At 42.5% G+C, this 20429-nt stretch overlaps 1 protein-coding gene and 1 pseudogene across 1 annotated transcript; one reads left to right on the top strand and one right to left on the bottom strand.

The window, feature by feature from the left end:
• The first annotated feature begins 7590 nt into the window (after nt 1-7590).
• On the top strand, nt 7591-8493 carry LOC150039145 (sperm motility kinase-like). The gene has a single exon (XM_090327989.1). It carries the CDS (start codon nt 7591-7593, stop codon nt 8491-8493), a length of 903 nt encoding a protein of 300 aa, XP_090184115.1.
• On the bottom strand, nt 8490-18143 carry LOC150039146 (cytochrome c oxidase subunit 7A2-like, mitochondrial pseudogene; annotated as a pseudogene).
• Nucleotides 18144-20429: the final 2286 nt, after the last annotated feature.

The following is a 20429-nucleotide window of genomic DNA, read 5'->3' on the forward strand; positions in this document are numbered from 1 at the left end:
AGTTCCAGGGATGGTAGTGAAGAGCCCTGAAAGACAAAGCCACTGAGAGCCAGAAGCCCTCTCACTGACACAGGGAAGTTTTTCATCCATCCATCTGGTCATGGGAGAACCACCCCAGCCAGAGGTTGGTAACACCAGGGCCATAAAAAAGAAAATGACCTTGAGTCTCTGGACTCTGTAAACCCAACAGAAATAAGACTGCTGAGGTAGTCACAATTTGAACTGCGTGAAAACACATACAACTGATTTTCCCTGGGAAAATCAAGTGGAAGTTCTGCAAAGACAAAACAAGAACAATCATCAGAAGTAAATAAGGAAAGCCAAACTGTCTGTGCTTCACTGGCAATGCTGTCCTCTCTGTATGCCCCATAATCAGCACACTTAGGAATAGTTTAGACGAGTTTGTGTTGCCTCTTTAAAACATGGATAAGTGACCTAATCCTTTAATCTTGAAATCATTTTTAATTCTAATTTTACCTATAGTGTATTGACAAATACATATTATTTTCAAAGGTGTGATATAACTCTACCCTTTCTTTGTAAACTGAAAAACATAATCAAAAAACACCTGAAAAATGTATAAAAATGGAGAGAAAAATGTAGCATTAATCACTGTTGGTTAAGATGTTGAACTCTGTGTCCCCCTTCTGTGAGCAAGCAACTCAGAGTGATTAGCACTGCCTGTGCCACAACATTTCTCCATCCCTCCCCACCATGACTAGTCCCAGGACAAAAGGGAAATAAGAAAATTCAGATAGTGCATCAGTTTCACTGCCACAGATGTCAGAGAATGATCCATCTCAACATAGGTTGTGAAGTTTTAGTTCTAAATAACTGACTTCTGTGATAGGAAAAGTGAGGGGTTTTCTTTTGGTTGGAGTAAATTTTGGGTCAGGACAGTTTAGTTTTGTTTTAACTTGCTTTGTGAAAAAAATTCTAACATTTTCCTTGGGTCTTATTAAACAACGGAGGTTGTTGTTTTTGGTTAGTCATGGGACTTGAACTCTGGGCCTCAGTGTTATCCCACAGTTCTTAAGTTCAGTGCTACCGCTGTATGGACCAAAAGTACTCTGCTGATCCGATGCCTTCTGAAATGTTGGCTCATTCAACTGCACTCTATTCTATGAATAAATCACATCTAAATCAGTTCTTCAGACTCTTTATTCCATACTGGGTTACAAGTCTATAAACTTCCTGGTCATTGAATTTCCTGGGTACATCTCCTGGTGTGTTTTGAATTAAGGGTGACACTTTTCATATTTTAATTGGAGAATGCAGATTCTTTTCCTAGGTCTCATGAGTGGGAAGTTGACTTACCCTCGTGAGTACCAGTATTTGTGCATGAAATCCTAGATATTCAGGAGGCTGATACATGAGGATTGCAGTTCAAAAGCCTGGGAGGGCATCCTAATGATAGAGTGCATGACTGGCCTGCATGAAGCCCTGGTCCATTCCTTGGTACCCATCTTCAGAAAGAGCAAGAAGTGGCTCAAGTGGCAGAGGGCTAGCCGTGAGCAAACAGTGTCCAAGGAATGATCCCAGGCCAAGAGTCCAAGCCAAATGACAGATTGAAAAGGAAGAAGAAACAAATTTTAAAATGATCTGGTATATTTACCCCTGAGCCACCCTCACTGTATTCCAGTTCCTTCATTTCTGAGACCAGATATCCTGACTGGGATCCACATAAAAAGTGTCCCAGATTCAATGAACCAATACTCAGTGCATCACACCTGCTCATTCACTAGAGAATGGAAACAGCTTCAGCTTAAACTTTGTTGCTAACTGGAAGGACAGGGCACCACAAAACCAACCCAACTGAAAGCAGGCACAGGTGGGATGAATGGGGACTATTAGCCAGTCACAAGGAGAAGGCATGGCAGGAGGGACTGAATCAGATTAAAAGATGGAGTGGAAGGGAAGAATGACCACATGGAAGCTACTGCTAAGGAGGAAACATCGTTTCCTGCTGATTCCAGGAGGGATACTTGAGGAGCTCCTTTCTCCTGGAGCATTGGTTACTGTGGGCCTGCATTTGGAAGGTGTTTCTTGCATCCCTTGGAAAATTTTATGTGGCTGCTCCTTGCTTCCATCTGTCATTCAACAACTCTGCGGTACACATTATTCCTTCCACACTAGATAGGAATGGACACAGGTAAAAAAATGTTTCCTAGGCCCTTCCTTTTTTCTCTTTCTTTGATTCATTCTCCCAAACTCTGGGGCTGGGATTTAGGCTTGAGGAATTCCAGAGTTCCCCTGTATCTCCTGGAAAAAGGATAGGATGCTAGGGAAAGGTATTGTCTTCCTCCCCCCCCCCCCCCGCCCCAGAGCATCAAAGCCTATCCCAACTGCAAGCAGACACAGGTGTGTGGAATTTCAAGTGGGGCCCATCAGCCAATCTTAAGGAGAAGGCCTGGCAGGAGGAACTGAATCAGAATAAAAGCTGGAGTGGAAGGGAAGAATGACCACTTGGCAGCTACTGCTAAGGCCTCCTCAGTAGGTTGTGCTGTAGGCTTGAACCACCGCGCCTGGCCCATAGTGCCTTCGAAGGGCAATCCCCAAATCCGAACCTCCTGGGTACCTTGGGTTACAGGCCTGAGACACTGGGAGCTTGCTAAGATCTCCATTTAGGAGGTGCAACTGTCCCATGGGGAAGAGTAGGAAACTTACCAGATGGGAAGTAGACATAGGAAGGGCAATAAGGATGTAGGAATTGGATTAAGGCAGCTCCATGTCTCTGTGTAAAGAATAGATGGAACACCAGAAAACTTATACATGTAAACGATGAAGCAATAAATTAAGGAGGGAGGGAAATGGGAACAGAAATCTGAAAAGGGGTGCCAATGTGTGAGTTGTAAGGCACCTACTATCTGGCTAATAAAACTGTAACCCCTGTAGATAATTCAATTGAAAAATTCACTGAAATCATCACGTAAGGACATTCATTTACTTCTCCAGAAAATAAAGTGTATGCCATGGAGAAGGAAACATACATAATGAAATTAGGTAGAAGTACTGGTGTTTCCCGCAGGCCAATGGCATTGGAGCTGCTGGGAAACTTCTCAGAATGGTGTGCAAAGACCCGGAGGGGAGATTTCTCTGTCTCCATTACTGGTGTCTGAAGCTGTGAAAGTGATATGGGTCTCACTAGTGCCCTGAAAACGCCCCACCCTGACGGAGCGCGGGATGCTGCTGACTTCTCTTTGACCTGTGTTGTGGTGCACATTTTTCCCCTGCTTCTGCTGGATCTGCCTACATTTTAAGGACCAGTATTTTTTGGTGTAAGGTTCAGTGTTGAGCCTGCGTGACTTCATCCTAGCGGGAGTAACTCCATCTGGTCTGAACGACCAATTTGTTATGGATGCAAAAGTACAACCTCACCTTGTTTAAAGACATGAAACCCAAAGCAAGACTACTGGATTAAGTTCAATGAGAACTGAGAGTGAAGACACTGAAAACACCTTGCAGACAGTCCCATAAACCAGTCCATTTCCAAACACGAGGCTCAGTCACAAGATTGGGACAGACCAGGTGGAGACATCCAGTCAGCAGAAGTACATGTGTAACTGTGCTGTTTGTAACCAGTCAGCCTCTACCAGATGCGAAGCTGTAATAAACTTGGGGTTTGCAGTTTTGCCCTATAGAACTTAGCCTGTGAGGCCGGGAGGGGTCACTCTCTCTTCACAGAGTTGGTCCTGACCGGTCAGTGACATTCTCCGAATTTGGTGTGAAATAAAAGTTGGCTTAACTTTGGCTTTCTGTCAGTCTGGTTCCTTTGATCAAGGACCCCAGTATTGGGGAATACCCCAACAGATAACATCTCTGTGATCTCACTCTCAGCAGTTCTCTGGAGTTACTGGAGAAGAACCCTCTGCCACTGCGGGATAGAGAGGGCCAGATCATATTCCAAAGTGACAAGATGGATCAAAAGTATTTTGCTGAGTCGATGCCTTCTGAAATGTTGGCTCTTTCTGCAACACTCTATTCTATCAGTAAATCGCAACTGAATTAGTTCTTCAGACTATTTATTCCCCATGGGGTTACAAGTCTGGGAACTACGTAGTCATTGAATTTCCTGGGTACATCTCCTGGTGTGTTTTGAAATTTAGGGAGACCCTTATCATGTTTTATGTGTGAATGCGGATTCTCTTCCAACTTCTAAGGAGTGGGAAGATGACCTGGCTTGGTTGGGCCCAGTGGATCACCCTTGTAATCCCAGCTAGTCGGGAGGCTGAGATGTGAGGATTGCAGTTCCAAAAGCAGACCTGATGGCTGGGAGGGTAGCCTACTGGTAGAGTGCTTGCCTGGCCTGCAGAAAGCCCTGGGGCCATTCCTTGGCAGAAAGAGCCGGAAGTGCTGCTGTGGCTCAAGTAGAAAAGTGCTAGCCTTGATCAAACACTGTCCAAGAATCATGCCATTGAAGAAGCAGAAGCAGAAGCAGAAGCAGAAGCAGAAGCAGAAGCAGAAGCAGAAGCAGAAGCAGAAGCAGAAGCAGAAGAAGAAGAAGAAGAAGAAGAAGAAGAAGAAGAAGAAGAGAAGAGAGGGAAGAAAGAAGGGGAAGAGGAAAAGAAATAAGAAATCTTGGGGCCGGGAGTTTGGCCTAGTGGTTAAAGTGCTTGCCTAGCATGCATGAAGACCCGGGTTCGATTCCGCGGTACCACATACATAGAAAAAGCCGGAAGTGGTGCTGAGGCTCAAGTGGTAGAGCTCTAGCCTAGCCTTGAGAAAGTCCAAGGAGAGTGCTCAAGCCCTGAGCTCAAGCCCAGGACTGGCAAAAAAAAAATCTTTCAGGTAGATTCATCCCCACCCCAACGCCGCCCCCAACCTCGCCTGGTCTTCAAGTTCCTTCTTTTACCGTGATTAGAAATATCATGAGTGGGATTCAAGTAAAATGGGTCCCTTACTTAGCAATGAAACAATTCTCAGTGCATCCCACCTGCTCATACACTAGAGAATGGAAATAGCTTCAGCTTCAGCATTTTTGCTCACTGAAAGGACAGGGCACCACGAGCCCATCCCAAATGCAAGCAGGCATAGGTGTGTGGATTTCAGGGTGGGGCCCATCAGCCAATCATAAGGAGAAGGCATGGCAGGAGGGGCTGAATCAGAATAAAAGCTGGATTGGAAGGGAAGAATGACCACTTGGCAGCTACTGCTATGGAGGAAACATCGTTTCCTGCTGATTCCAGCAGGGGTACTCGAGGAGCTCCTTTTTCCTGGAGCGTTGGTTACTGTGGGCCTGAATTTGGAAGGCGAGTGTTTCTTGCATCCCTTGGAAAATTTTATGAGGCTGCTCCGTGCTTCCACCTGTCATTCAACAACTCTGCAGCTGACATTATTCCTTCCACACTGGAGAGGAATGGACCCAGGTAAAAAAAAATTTTTCCTAGGCCCTTTGTTTTACACTGTCCTTGGCACCTTGTCCTCAAAGTAATAAAACCTGGGTTTTCAAGCATGCTAGGAAATCACTCTTCCACTAGTCGAAAGTCCTTTCCCCAGTTATTGATTTTTTAAAGTGAAGTTCCAGCTTTCAAACAAAGATCTTGTAGTTCAACATAGGTCCCTCTTTCTAGGCTGGCGTCTGGCACTTATGTCCCCTATTCTAGACCTTCTCTGACAATTTCAATGTTTCATCCAAGTATCTCTGGATTTCAAAGGAAGAATTTTTGGGGAAATCCTGTTTTGTTTTATCTCATAGATGACAGTAAATTCTAGTGGGTGTGAATATGGACCTGATGTTGCTCATATATACACCAGCAATTCAAGTGTGTGAGATGGAGCAGGACCCTTTGACCCTGTGCAGGATATCCTACATAAAATGAAAAATATATACATGCAAAAATGCAAATCCACAGAAGACAGAGAGAAGCAGCCTTCCCTAGCTTCACTCCTGACTCTCCGTTCCTCACCCCTCCCCCATGACTGATTCTTTCTTGGCCATGTTTGTCCCTATGTACCTTTTTCTTGCAACACTCAGATACAAATTTGAAGTTTCTCTTACTGTCAGAATTTGTTTTGTGATTTTTCTATGATATTCTTAGTGTTTTAATTTTATTTTTATTTATTTATTTCATTTTTTTGTGGGTCATGGGAGTTGAACTTTGCCTGGTCGATGTCCCTCAGCTCTTTTGTTCAAGTCTACCACCCTACCTCTGTGCCTTGGCTTTATCCAGGAGCTATTCAGCTGAAAGCTACCATCCTACCCTAGATCCAAGCCCCACTTCTCATTTTCTAGAGATTAATTGGCTTTCAGTTTTATGCTCAGATCTCAGCCTCCTGTGTAGCTAGCCACCACCCAGCAGGCCTACTTTTCTTTTTTTGACTGTCTGGGGCTTGAAATCAGGGCCTTAACATTGTCCTTGGTCTTCCCCAAGGCACATGAGCCACAGCAAGACTTCCAGCTTTTTCTATGTATGTGGTACCAAGAAGTGAAACCTGGCCCTTTGTGCATGCTAGCAAGCCCTCTACCACTGTTCCAAACTCTCCGTCCAAGCCTTTTAATTTTAAATTATTCCCTCAAGTTGTAAAAAATATTTTGAGTTTTTAAAAATAATCAGTAAAGGGCCGGGAGTTTTCCCTAATGATAGAGTGCTTGCCTAGCATGCACGAAGACCCAGGTTCGATTCCTCAGTACCACATATGTAGCAAAAAGCCAGAAGTGGTGCTTTGGCTCAAGTGGTAGAGCCTTAGCCTTGAGAAAATCCAGGGTCAGTGCTCAGGTCCTGTGCCCAAGTACAGGACTGGAAAAAAATAATTATCAGTAAAATAATATGGTACCAAACCTGACACATCAATTTTTCTTTAAACTTGATGCCACTCTGGTAGCTTTTGCCAATCCCCATGTGTTCAAGAGATCATTGTGATCCAACATGTTTTCAGAGATTGTGGGAGCAAGTCCCAGAAGGCTGAGGTCTTGCAGAAGCAGATCCTAGGATGCCATGGCCCTGGAGAAGGAAGGAGGGACTTGTCCAGTCCTCATGGTTCCCAAAATGCTGCCATGAGAATGCCCATAGGGGTCCACTTGAAGTGTTTTACAACATTCCTACGAACTAGATCCTCAATGGTTCTATGAGTGGCTATGACTGGTCCATTCATTCCTGGTGACACGAGGCCTGGCTGTGATTGGTCCATTCTTCCATGATGCCATTAGGCTTCACTGTGATTGGGCCATTTCCTCACAGACCTCACATGCCATTGTGAGGTGCCTGGAGGGGTTGCAGAAGGCTGTTAGTTGCTCTCCATTTTCAGTTAAAGTGCTGAGAGAGCTACTTTACAGTGCTTCAGTAAATCAGATTTAGATTGATTCTTATATTGGTGAGTGGGGAGGAAGGAAAGCTTTGGGTTGTGTGGGTTTGGGGATTTCCATTATTCTGTAGCTTAGATTGTGCTAATTTAAGATATGCTATCACTGAATTGATTAGCTAAACTTCGTTAAGATTTGATACCTACTCCACTGATGTATAAAATTGTTATATATATTAATATTTATATTTATTGTCATCTTAACTTAGCTAAGTATACTTAAAATATACTAGCCACCATATTTTCTTAGCTGTTTGGTAGTGGCTGGCTGTTTGCCATCCCATGAGAAAAATGGAGTCAACAGACAGCAAATGCCCTACATTCTCCTCCGCAGAGGAGGACTTCCTTGTCAGTCAATATCATGTACAGCAGACCACTGGCACCTTTGGGCAGGTGAAGAAGGCCTATCACTCCCTCACAGACAATGAGGTCACAGTGAAAATCTTGGGGACAAAAGAGTACCCAATGCTGGTGGAAAATCAGGTGGATATTGTCAAGCCTCTGAATTACCCCCATGTGATTAGGATGTATCAAGTGATCCAGGGAGTGGAACATGTCTACCTGGTGATGGGAATGGCCACCAAGGGAAACCTGCAGAGCTGGATCAAAGCATCATGCCAGGTTTATGAGAAGGAAGCAAGGAAGTTGATGAAGCAGATGGGAAGTGAGATGCAGTACTTCCATTGGCATGGGATTGCACACATGGACCTGAAGCCTGACAACATCCTTCTGGATGAAACCAGCAATGCCAAGGTCAATGACTTTGGGTTGAGCCTGAGGATTGCCCCAGTGCAGTTGATCACAGATCTTCCTGGTGCCTATGTGGTCTGTACCCCTAAAATATACCTGAAACAAGCCTACGATGGCTTCAAGGTAGATGTCTTGAGTCTGGGCACCATCATGTTGTTTATGATTATGGGACAATTCCCATTTCAAGAGAGCACTTTCAACCAGCTCTGTAGAAAGTTTGTCGAGGGCAGGTATGATGTACCACAACACCTGATTGCCAGAGGACATCATGTCTTTTTCCAGCTCTTAATTTTAAACCCTCAGCAGAGGTCTGATGTGCAACAAGTCATGGCACACACATGGTTTGATGGATTTGATGAAGGCTCCCTATATCCAGTTGAGCCCCTGCCCAAACAGTTATACCCAACTGTGGTGAGCAGGATGTGTTCAGTGGGGTACAGTTAATCACAAGTCCGCACATCAGTTTTGCACAGATCCTTTGATGATGTGATGACCACCCATTTTTCATTAAAGATGGCCTGAAGGCAGAGAGAGTCAGCCCTGTGACAGCTCAATCTCTGGAGTGGGGTATTCAGCACTATGCCACTGTCCCAAACCCTTCCACCTTCCTACTGGTGGAGAGAGGTAGGTTTCATTCAAGATTTCTTCCTTATCATTTCCCTCTGTGTCTGCTGACCTGTAATGTGAAGCAGACAGGCCGAAGCACCTCTTTGCCTGCCATTTCCCTCTGTTTCCTGCAGAGGAGCCCCAGTCACAGCCTCATGCCATATCATGGGTCAGTGGCTGCCTTCCAAGGTTCCTCCCTGCCACAGAGAGAAGAGGAGACATTTTGCCAAAGAGGTAAAGCAAAATCCCTGCCCTCTTCACAGCCATAGAATGAGAACAAAGTCTTGAGGGATACCAAGAGTCAGGGCTGCAAGCAGCCTAAAATGAGGCCTAAGAGATATGCCTGATATGGCTGTAAGGAGCTGCCAGTGGAGGCGGTGGATAAAGTTCCTGCTGCTGAGCTCCTAACATGCTCAACATGGACCTCTGGCTGCTCTTGCTTTGGACCTGGACACAACACCTCAGAGGATGTTGTCCTTTCCTTGGAGCTGACACAGCATGATGATAGAGCCTCTAGCTCCAGAAGAAAATGAGGCAGGAAGGGGATGCTGAGTAGAATGATGGATACCTTGAGGAGATTGTGCTGCTGTGTGCAGACCCAGTAATAGGCAGTTCCAGAGATGGCATTGAAGAGCCCTGAAAGACACCAAACTCACTGAGAGCCAGAAGCCCTGTCACTGATACAGGGAAGCTTCTCACCCACCCATTTGCTCACAGAACAACCCCAGCCAGGGGCTTTGTAACACCAGGATCATGCAAGAAAGAAAATGATAGCCCTGAAATACACCAAGGCCACAGAAAGCTAGAAGCCCTGTCTCACCCATCCATGTGGTCACACCAGAACCACCCAGCCAGTGACTTTGTAACACCAGGGGCATTCAAGAGAGAAGGAGCTTGAGTCTCTGGCACTATGACTCCAATAGAAAGATCAGTGCTCAGGTAGTCACAAATTGTACTGCCTGAAAACACAACTGATTTTCTAAGGAAAAACAGAGTGAATGTTCTCCAAAGAAAAAAACATGATCAATCATGACAAGAAAATAATGAAGCCAAACTGTCTTTGGGTGGCTGGCAGTGCTGTCCTCTCTTGGGTGGCTGGCAGTGCTGTCCTCTCTGTATGCTCCATTCCTTAGTACACTTAGGAATAGTTTAGAGGCACTTGTGTTCCCTCTTTAAAATGTAGCTAAGTGACTGAATCTTTTAAGCTTGAATTTCATTTTAATTCTAAGTTTACTTATAGAATGTAGAAAAATCCATATTTTCTTCATGATAGATATCTGTGAGGTCTATCAGTAATTGTTTAAATGTAATAAAACTCCACTCTTCAATGGAAAAAAAAAGAAAGAAAAAAATATAGCTTAAATCAGTACTGGTTAAGACTCTGAATTCTGTGAGCTCCTCCTGTGAGAGAAAGCTCTTCAACAATGATTTCCACTTCCTGTGCCCAGGCCCCCATCCCCACGACATGACTATTCCCAGACACAAGGGAAATAAGGCAAGTCAAATACTGCACAGTCCATCAGTTCTCCCAGGGCTGCACAGACACAGGTATCAGAGAATCAAGATCATCTCAACATTGGCTGTGAATTTTCCATTCTTAATTACTGACAACTCTGATAGAAAGGGCTTTCTGTAGGTTGGGGTGAGATTTGGGTGAGGTTAGCATGATATTTTAACCTTTATTGTCAAAAAATTATATTTTTCTCGTGTCTTATTAAACAACTGTTTTTCAACTTCTATATTTCATTTTAAAATCATCTTAACTGTTTTCAAAACTCTTCTCTCTCTCCCTCTGTCTCTCTCTGTTTCTGTCTGTCTCTTTCTCTGTCTCTGTCTCTCTCATGGTTATAGAACTCGAAATCAGGTCTGGGGCACTGTCCCTTAGCTTTTCTGCTCAAGACTACTGATCGACCACTTGAACTACAGCTCAATCTCCCTGGATTTTGTTGTTGTTGTTTCTTTTTTTCCCCACCCTGGGTGTGATTTATTGGTTATAAATCTCATGGATACTCAGGGATTTTTCCCACCTGGGCTGGGTAAAAATTAATATCCACAACTCTCAGTCCTCTAAAAATCTAGAACTATAGACATAAGCATACATCACCCCGATCACTTTAAGGTGTTTCTTTGGCTTTTCTCTTATTTTACCTTCTTTTACATTTGTTTTATTCCTAATTGTTTTGATGGGGAAGAGGCTTGTTGATATTCAGTGCCTCCTCCTCCTGTTTCTTCCTCCTCCTAATCTTCCTCTTCCTTTTCTTCCATTACTTCTTCTTCTTCCCTTTTTCCTCCTCCTTCTCCTCCTCCTATTCCTTCTTCTCTTCTCAATTCTAACAGCTAAAATCCAAATTTTCAGTTTTCATGTGCATTTGGGTGCTAATTCTGCTAACTGAAAGGATTGAACTCAGAAGGCACTGGCAAGTTTCCCTAGTCTCCCTAAGTTGGCATTTTTATTTTATTTATTTATTTATTTATTTGCTCACTATGTTAGTCATCTTCATGCCTTGAGCCAAAGCTGAATTTCTGGCCTTCTTTTTTTTTCTTGTACTGGTGGTCTGGCCATATTTTTAATCCCCTCCCCCAATACTAACAGCCTCTTCATAAGCCACGAGGGATTTTCTGATTTTGGTTGGTTGTTTGGTTGTATTATTCCTTAGGTTTGAACAGAAGGCATAACCAAGTGTCTAACATTTTCTTTCTCTCTTTCTTTCTCTCTCTCTCTCTTTCTCTTTCCTTCTTTCTTTCTTTCTTTCTTTCTTTCTTTCTTTCTTTCTTTCTTTCTTTCTTTCTTTCTCTTTCTTCCTGTATGCTAGCATGTTCTACAGCCAGAGCAGCAAGTCAATTTCTGGTTCCCTGTGCCCTTTGTATTGGTTAATGGAAGTCTCATAGTCCCATGAGTCTCATAGTGTCCCATGAGACTCTTCAATTAACCACCAAACGGTTGGAAGTGGTAGGGCTCCAGCCATGAGCAAAAGACCACAAGTTCAAGCTCCAGGACTGGCATACAATGCAAGAAGTCTGATGGCTTTTCCTGTCTAGGCTGGCTTAGAACTGTGATCCTCAGATTTCAGTGAGCTGAGCAGCTAGAATTTTTTTAGCTACAAGTCAATATTTATTTTTTGTTTTGTTTTGTTTTGCCCTTTGGTGTTTTCCTACTGTTTTAAATCAGGGCTTAGTATATTCTGTCTGAAAGTTTTTGTTCAGAGCTAGCAGGCTGTAGAATTTAAGCCAAACCTTGATTGCTCTTGTTTATTTTTTAAATTTGGGTTCTGGTATTATGCATTTCACCCAACGGCTGGTGCTTTTATCTGAAGTTTTTGTTTATTTTCTCAAGTCTACTGTTTGTTCTTATTTGCACCATATGTCAAGTTTGGTTTTGTTTTGCTTTTCCTGGGATGGTCCTACACCTTGAATTCAGGGCCTAGCCTCTGGCTTTTAAAATTATAATTATTTCTTTTCTTTTCTGTTTGTATCATGAGCTCTTTTCCTTCACCTTTTTATTTCATTCACTTTACTTTTTCTGTCATTTTTGTTTATTTCAGGTCGTCTGGTTTGTTGTCACACTAACCACCCACCTTCATTTTTTGTTTGTTTATTTTTTAAAGTCACAATTTGGAGGCTCATGACCTAGTGGTAGGGTGCTCCCCTAGCATTCAGGCAGCCCTAGCTTCGATTCCTCAGTTCCAAAAAGGAAAGGTGGAAGGGGTGCCTCCAGCTGTAAAGTGCTAGTCTTGAGGAAAGCCCAAGGACAGTGCCCAGGCCCTGGGTTTAAAGCCCCCAGACTGACAAGGACAAAAAAAATGTAAAAAATAATTTGGAGTCTCTGCAAAAGTCAACTACTGTTTTTTGTTTGTTTGTTTGTTTGTTTGTTTTTGCCCCAGTTGTGCAGCCTGACCTGTTGATGGTTAATTGGAGAGGAGAGTCTCAGGGACTTTCCAGTCTAGGCTGGCTTTGAATCACAATTGTCAGATTTTACAATACTATGTAGTACCCTCAGCTTCCCATGGAACTCTTTATCTTCTATTAACCACCAAAAAAGAAGGACTAGAGTAGGGAATAAAGTAAGGAAGAAAGAAAGGAATGGAGGGAGAGTGTGGCCAAGTGGTTGGGCACTCATTTAGCATGCAGGAAGCTCTGCGTTCTAGTCCTAAGTACTACATACACAATACAAGCAAGAAGTGGTACTGTGGCTCAAGTAGCAGAGCACTAACCTTGAGCAAAATGTGTCCAAGGACAGTGCCCAGAGCCTGAGTTCAGGCCTCAGGACTGGCAAAACAGGAAGAAAGAAAGAGGAAAAAGAAAAGCAAAAAAGGGAAAGGCACAAGTTGAGTGGTGCTTCTAATAGTAGAATTATGAGCCTTGAAATAAAAACAAACAAACAAAAAAGAAAGCAAAAGATATGGGGTGGGGGGAGGGAAATGGGGACCAAGAAATGAAAAATATTTTAATGTTTGTGAAGTAATGCACCTTCTATCTGGTGAATATAATGTAATCCTTCTATTAATTACAATAAAAAATATACGGAAAAAAAGAAAAGGAAAGAAAAAGAAAATCCTCCTCTGGGAGAATCAACCCTATGTAAAATCACTTATACCAAAAAAAAAATCCTGAAGTTGATTTTTGCCTCTAAATGTATACTAACTAGCTTTGGGTGGGTGGGGGGAGAAAGACATGACTTTTGGATTCTATTCAGGCCCAAAGTTCAAGCCCTAGAATAAGAACCAAAAACAAACAAGTTTTTTTGTTTTTGTTTTTTAAGAACCAGGGCAAACACCAATGCCTCACACCTGTAATCTTGGCTTTTCACTGCTTGCAATCTGAGGATTGTGATTCAAAGCCAGCCTGAACAGAAAATTTCCTATGAGACCCTTACTTCCAATTAACCAACAGGCAGGAAGTACTAGAGCTCTAGCCATGAGCCAAACACAGCAAGTTCAAGGCCACGACTGCCACTCACTAAAACAGCTTTCATGGGCTTCCCTGCCTAGGCTGGCTTTGAACCACAATCCTCAGAGTTCAGCAACCTAAGCAGGTAGGATTACAGATGTGAGACATAATTTAAAATTCTTTAATTGGTTCCTCTCTTCTGGCACCTTCATATCATTTCATGATTGCTTTTACTATTTTTCTTTTTAAAATTTCAGTTCTTATGGCTTTTTAAGGTCTAGAAACTCACACTCAGTTTGTATTTTTGTTTTTGTTTGGGTTTTTTGTTTGAAAATAGTTTCTATACCTTGGGCTACAGATGAACTACTGGCTATGTGTGTTTTTATTTTTGCTCCAGGGTTTCAATTCTGGGCTTGATCACTTTCAGTGAGTAGTTTTTTTTCCTCTCAAAGTAACCAAAGTATACAATAAGAGGCAAAACTCAATTTCCAATTATTATTATTATTATTTTTAAATTTGAGTACTGGTACTTAGGACTTGAACTTAAAAGACTGGTGACTCTCCCAGAGGATTATTCTACTTTTTTTTTTAATTCAAGGCTATCATGCTCAACTTTTGAGCTACAACTCTACTTTTGCCTTTTTTTGGGGGGGGGTATTATTCTTCTTTGGTTGGTAATAGGAGATAAGAGTCCCAGGAGAAACCAAGGGCATTGGACAGTGTCCTAAAGTCTGAGGACTGAATTTCAAAACTAGCCTGGGCAGGAGACTGCATGAGATTCTTAACTTCAATTACCGCCCACAGGCCAGTAGTCAGTGGCAAAGGCATGAGCCACTGTGCCAAGCCTGGCTGTTTATTATTTTTAATATTTTTAGTTCCTGTTATAGGGCTGGAATTCAGAACCTGATCCCTAGCCAAGATATTTTTTCATCAAAATAGCAGGGAATATACTTAGAGCTAAAATTGGACTCATGATTTTTTCTTTTCTTCTTCTTTTTTTAATTCAGGGCTCCCTGACTCTACTACTTAAGCCACAGCTCAATTTCTGCTTTTTTATTATTTTGATGGTTCATAGGAGATAAGAGTGGATACACAAGGGCACTACACAAAGGCTTGACATCTTAGGATCCCAGTTTGAAGCCAGCCTGGCCAGGAAAGTCCATGAGACTTTCAGAGGCAGAAAGCAGTAGAGCCCCAATCATGAACAAAACACCCCAAGTTGATTTGACAGGCACACACTAATACAACTGTCATGGACTTTCCTGCCCAGGCTGGCTTTAAACTATTATCCTCTGATTTCAGTGACTGGAGCAAGTAGGATATAGGCTTCAACCATGTTCTCAAAACATTCAGTGGCCCTTCGGTGTTTTCTCTTTTCACTCATTTTTTGTTCGGTTTTCTTTTTCTTTCTCACCCTCCCCCCTTTTTAAAATTTGTTCAGGTACTCTGCCTTGTTTTCTTGAATGGGCCACTCTCCCTGAGGTTATAATCTTTCCTTTGCTTTTTTCCCTCAAGGCTAGCAGGTGAAAACACAGCCAAAAGTCACAGTTTCTGTCTTTCTTTCTTTCTTTCTTTCTTTCTTTCTTTCTTTCTTTCTTTCTTTCTTTCTTTCTTCTCTCTCTCTCTCTCTCTCTCTCTCTCTCGCTCTCTCTCTCTCCCTCTTGCTCTCCTTTCTTTCTTTCTTCTATTTAATTCTTTCTTTCCTTCCTTCCTTTCTTCCTTCCTTCCCTCCTTCCTTCCTTCTTTTTTCTTTCTTTCTTTCATGGTTTATGGGAGAAATAATCTCATGTGAACATGGGGGCATTACACAGACTCTGAAATCTGAAGACTGGATCAATGCTAACCTGGTAGGAAAGTCCATGAGAGTCTGTAATCAACCATCAAGAGACAGGAAGTATTAGAGCTCTAGTTGTGAGAAAAAAAAGCAAGTTCAAGCTCATCACTGCTGCTCACTAAAACAAGTCTCTTAGAATTTCCTGCCCAGGTTGGCTTTGAACCATAATCCTCTGATTTCAGTGAACATGGCAAGTAGGATACAACCATGACCCAAGTTTTCAAATTCCTTTTTATTTTTGCCATATCTAGGGCTTGAACTCAGGTTTTGAGCACTGTCCAGGGCCTTCTCAAGGCTAGAGTTCTACCACTTGAGCCACAACACTATTCATGGCTTTTTTTTGTATGTACTACTGAGGATTTAAACCCTGGTCTTTGTGCATGCTGGACAAGCATTCTACCACGAGGCCAAACCCCAGCCTATGTTTTCAAATACTTCTATTGTCTCTTTGATATCTCCTCCTTCCTTTTAATTCATTTTCCTTCCTTTTTCTATTTGTCTATCTATTTTGTTTGAGTCTTCTACTTATTTGTTATGGATTGGCAACTCTCCTTGAGATCTTTTGCTTTACTTTGCCTTTTCCCATCAAGATTATCAGGCTTCAAACTGAAAACCAAAGCTCTAGATAGGTGCCTTCCTGCCTGTCTTCCTTTCACCTTCCCACATTCTGTCCTATCTCTTTTCCTTCCTCCCACCCTCCCTTCCTCCCTCCATTCTTCCCTCCCTTCCTTCCTTCCTTCCTTCCTTCCTTCCTTCCTTCCTTCCTTCCTTCCTTCCTTCTTTCCTTCCTTCCTTCATTTTTTTTGTGGTTTATAGGAAAAAGGGTCTCATGTAGCTATGTGGGCATACACAGCCTCTGGAATATGAGGATTGTGGTTCAAAGCCAGGCTGGGTAGGAAAATCCATGAGACTCTTTTCTTCAAGTAATCACCAAGAGATAGGAAATAGTAGAGCTCTAGACATAAAACACAGAGAGTTCAAGCTCTCCAGTGCCATTCACTAAAACAGGTCTCATGGACTTTCCTTCCCAGGCTGGCTTTGAACTTCAAACCTCAGATTTCAGCAATCTAAAATAATAGGATCACAGATGTGAGCCATGATTTAAATTTCTTTAATTGGCTTCTCTCTTCTATTGTTTTTCTTTCTTTCTTTCTTTGATTGTTTTTTCTAATTCAACATTTGGAAGCACTGCCATTTAGGCCACAAGTCAACCACTGGCCTTGGGTCTTTTGGTTCTGGTTCAAGGATTTGAACTCTGGCCTGGTCACTCTCAATGCTTGCTTATTTTATTTTATTTCCTCAAACTAGCTGTGAGTACAATTGAGGCCAAAACCTGACTTTTGACTTTGTTTTAAATTCAAGGCTAGCGGGCTCTAATACATGAACCACAGCTCAACTTTTGCCTTTTTATTTTTTTGGTGAGTCATAGCAGATAAGAGTACCCAGAATAAACAGGCACAGTACACAGACGCTTGATATCTGAGGACCATGGTTCAAAGCCAGCCTGGGCAGGAAAGTCCATGAGACTCCTTATCTCCAATGAACCACCCAGAGGCAGAAAGTAATAGAGTTCTAACCATGAACAAATCACCAATGAGTTTAAGTCCACCATTATCAGGGAGGCTCATGGATTTTCCTGCCCATGCTGGTTTTGAACCATAATCCTGTGATCTCAGTGAGCTGAGCAACAATAGTATACAGGCATGAATGATGCTTTCATGCTTTTGAGTTGTCTCTTTGATATCTTCTCCTTCCTCTTAATTCATTTTTACATGTATTTTTTCCACAGTCAAATATTTCATAATTTAAAAGGATAACATTTTTAAAAGGTAAAGGAGGATCTGTGACATGGTTGCATCCACAAGAAGAACCAGCCTGCATTGCAGTGCGAACAATCCTGCTCTGTTCCCATGGGAACACAGACTTGCTAGGACCTGGGCTGTGGCAAATAGCACTTTGAAACAAGCACAGGCAGGCTACAAATAATTTCTATTAACATTTTGCTACAAGATGGAAAAATCCCCCAAGGTACCACTAAACAAAGTCCCTTATTTCAAGCGCCTAGTCTTGGCTTGCCTTACTTCTTCAGTCAAAACCAAATCTATAAAGGCTTGTGCACTCCAAGGTGGAAAAAAAACCCCACACTCCAGGTATCTGAAGACCTCAGCTCTGACTGACACTAACTAACCAGCCCCTGTTCCACCTTCATTCAGACTTTCCAGGGAAATCAGGAGACCAAATAAATGAGTTCTGACATCTGACAGGCCATATGCACTTCACAAACAAACCAAAATACTGTTCATATCTTTGTCTTTGTTTTGCAAAATTTTTAAGGAGACCATCCAAGAAGAGGGAATGAAACTGATTATTTGTTAAATGAAAATTGAAGTTTCAAAGGGTCTATTCCAAAACCCAACTATGCTCTGTACCAGAGCTCTCTTGTTTTTGGGCTGGGAGGCCATGTGGAGGGCAATCAGGAATGGATGGTACCTCCTGATGTCAGTGCACAGTGGTTGGTTAAAGCATCAGATCAGGCAGGCATCTTTTCAGGTGGATGGGCATACCATCAGATATCTGGAAATACTTCTACAGCTCTGGATCTTTGTTCTTCCCAGAATAATCATAAACAGTGGGATTGGAAGTCAGCTTTGTTGGTGTGGTTAATATGACAGACAGAGCTTCAGTGGACATCACAGGCTTTAATTCCTGTGGGCTTCCGGTCTGAAGTCCAGGTTCCAGCCAACTTCTGTGTGAAGTCTCTAAACATGTAGCACAGGATTCAAGCAGCCAAGCCTCCAGCACCCGCTGCTGGTGAAATCGCCCAGAAGGATCTGCCTCCTTTGCCTTAATTCATTTTTTTGTTCTTCTTTTTTTTGTGTGTGTGAGTTGTGGGGCTTGACCTCTTCTGGACCCAGGCATTGTTCCTGAGCTCTTCAGCTCAAATCTACTGCCCTACCCTAGAGCCAAGCTCCACTTGCCATTTTCAAGGTGTTAATTGGAGATAAGAGTCACAGATCCTTTTATGCCTGGACTGGCTTTGAACTTTGATCCTCAGATCCCAGCTTATTGAGTAGCTAGGATTACAGGTGTGAGCCACCACGCTGGCTTTTTTTTTAATTCAAGTTCTCTAACTTGTTATGGATTGGCTTGTCTCCCTTAGGTTTTTATCTTGCTTTGCTTTTTTCCATCCAGGCTAGCAGGATTCACACCAGGAACAAGGTTCAAATTCAGGTTTGTTTAGTTTATTTGCTCTTATTTGCTTGCTTGCTTGCTTGCTTTCCTGCCTGCTTGCTTTCTTTCTTTGCTTCCTTTTCTATTTCCTTCTCTCTTTCTGTTTCCTTTTCTCCTTTCTTGTCTCCCTACCCCCCGCCTTCCTCCCTCCCTTTCTTCCTTTTCTTTATTTTATTCGTTCTTTCTTTCTCTCTCTCTCTGTTTCTTTTGTATTTCCCTCCTTCTATCCCTCCTTCCCTCCCTCCCTCCCTCCCTTCCTTCTTTCTTTTCTTTCTTGCTTGCTTTCTTGCTTTCTCTCTCGCTCTAATTTTCTTTCTTTCTCCCTTTCTTTCTTTTCTGTTCTTTGATGGTTTATATGAAGAAAGAGTCTCATGTGAACTTGAGGGCATTACAGAGGCTCTCAATTCTGAGGGTTGTCTTTCAAAGCCAGACTGGGCAAGAAGGTCCTTGAGATTCTTATCTGTAATCAACCACCAACAGCGTGGAAGTACTAGAGCTCTAGCCATGAGCAAAATAAGTTCAAGCCCTCCACTGCCACTCACTAAAGCAGGTCTCATGGACTTTGCTGCCTAGGCTGGCTTTGAACCACACTCATCAGGTCTGAGCATCCTCAGCAGGTAGGATTCCAGATGTGTGGCATGATTTGAAAGTGTTTAACTTGCTCTCCTCTACTTTCTCATTCCTTTTCATCTAGTTCACTACTTCTGTACACATTTTTTGCTAGGTTTTTCAGTTTTATTATTTCAGGACCTCTATTTTCTTGTTCGGATTAATCACTCTCCCTCAATTTCTTTTTTCAGTTTAAAACTTTTTATTTTTGTTTATTTCCCCTCAATATTTAGAAGCCCTGGTACTTGGGACACAGTTATACTACTAACTTTGTTGTTTATACCAATATAGGGCTGGACCTTATGGTTTGGGCAGTATTCCTGAGTTCTTTTGCTCAAAACTGGATAATCTATGACTTTGCTCCATAATGCAACTTTTGGTGCATGGGCCGGGAACCCCTAAGCCCATCCAGATGCCTAGTCAAAACCCGCGGTAAATAGGCCGGCTATGTTTGTCTCTGTGTATTATTTCCTTTTGTTTTTTCTGATTTGGATATCTCCCTTTGAGATGGGACTATTCTGCTTGCTCTTCTAATGATGAATTTTAAGGATGTTAGAAGCAGAGGTTTTGATTTGAGTAAAGACAAATTAATTACTCTTTGTAATTTGGAATGGCCGACCTTTGATATTGGATGGCCCCCAGAGGGTACCCCCAGCCTCCCAACAATTTCGGAAGGTTAGGGAGAAAATTTTCTTACCAGGATGATCTGGCCACCCTGATCAAATTCCTTACTGTTAATCTAGACTTGGTCTTGCAACATTTTTAAGAGAAAATTTGGGGTTTACTTAAAGGTCTCTGCTTCTCTGTTAGATGTTTTTGTCTTGTTTGGTACCAGCACTAATGTTTTGTTAGATGTTTTTATGGATTCTTGTTTTTGTGTCCTTGTCACTAAGACAATTGGTGCCAGTACAGAGGCATCAGTCTTGGTTCCCCCAAGACTGAGGTGTTACTCTTGCCCCCCTGATAGGTAGGATGTTCTTGGCCGGCCGGCTCCAGAAAATGGAAGTCTTCATGGGGAGTTTGCTTGCCTAGTATGCACAAAGACCTGGGTACAATTTCCTTGGTACCACATACATAGAAAAAGCCAGAAATGAGCTATGGCTCAAGTGGTAGAGCCCTAGCCTTGAGAAAGCTCAAGGACAGTGCTCAAGCCCTTACAGAAATTTTCTGGCTTTTAACCAGCTTCCTAAGTAGTTAGGATTACACACATGAA

The sequence above is a fragment of the Megascapheus bottae genome, unplaced genomic scaffold (genome assembly GCF_031878675.1).
Source record: "Megascapheus bottae isolate mThoBot1 unplaced genomic scaffold, mThoBot2.hap1 HAP1_SCAFFOLD_57, whole genome shotgun sequence".
Classification (NCBI taxonomy): Eukaryota; Metazoa; Chordata; class Mammalia; order Rodentia; family Geomyidae; genus Megascapheus; species Megascapheus bottae.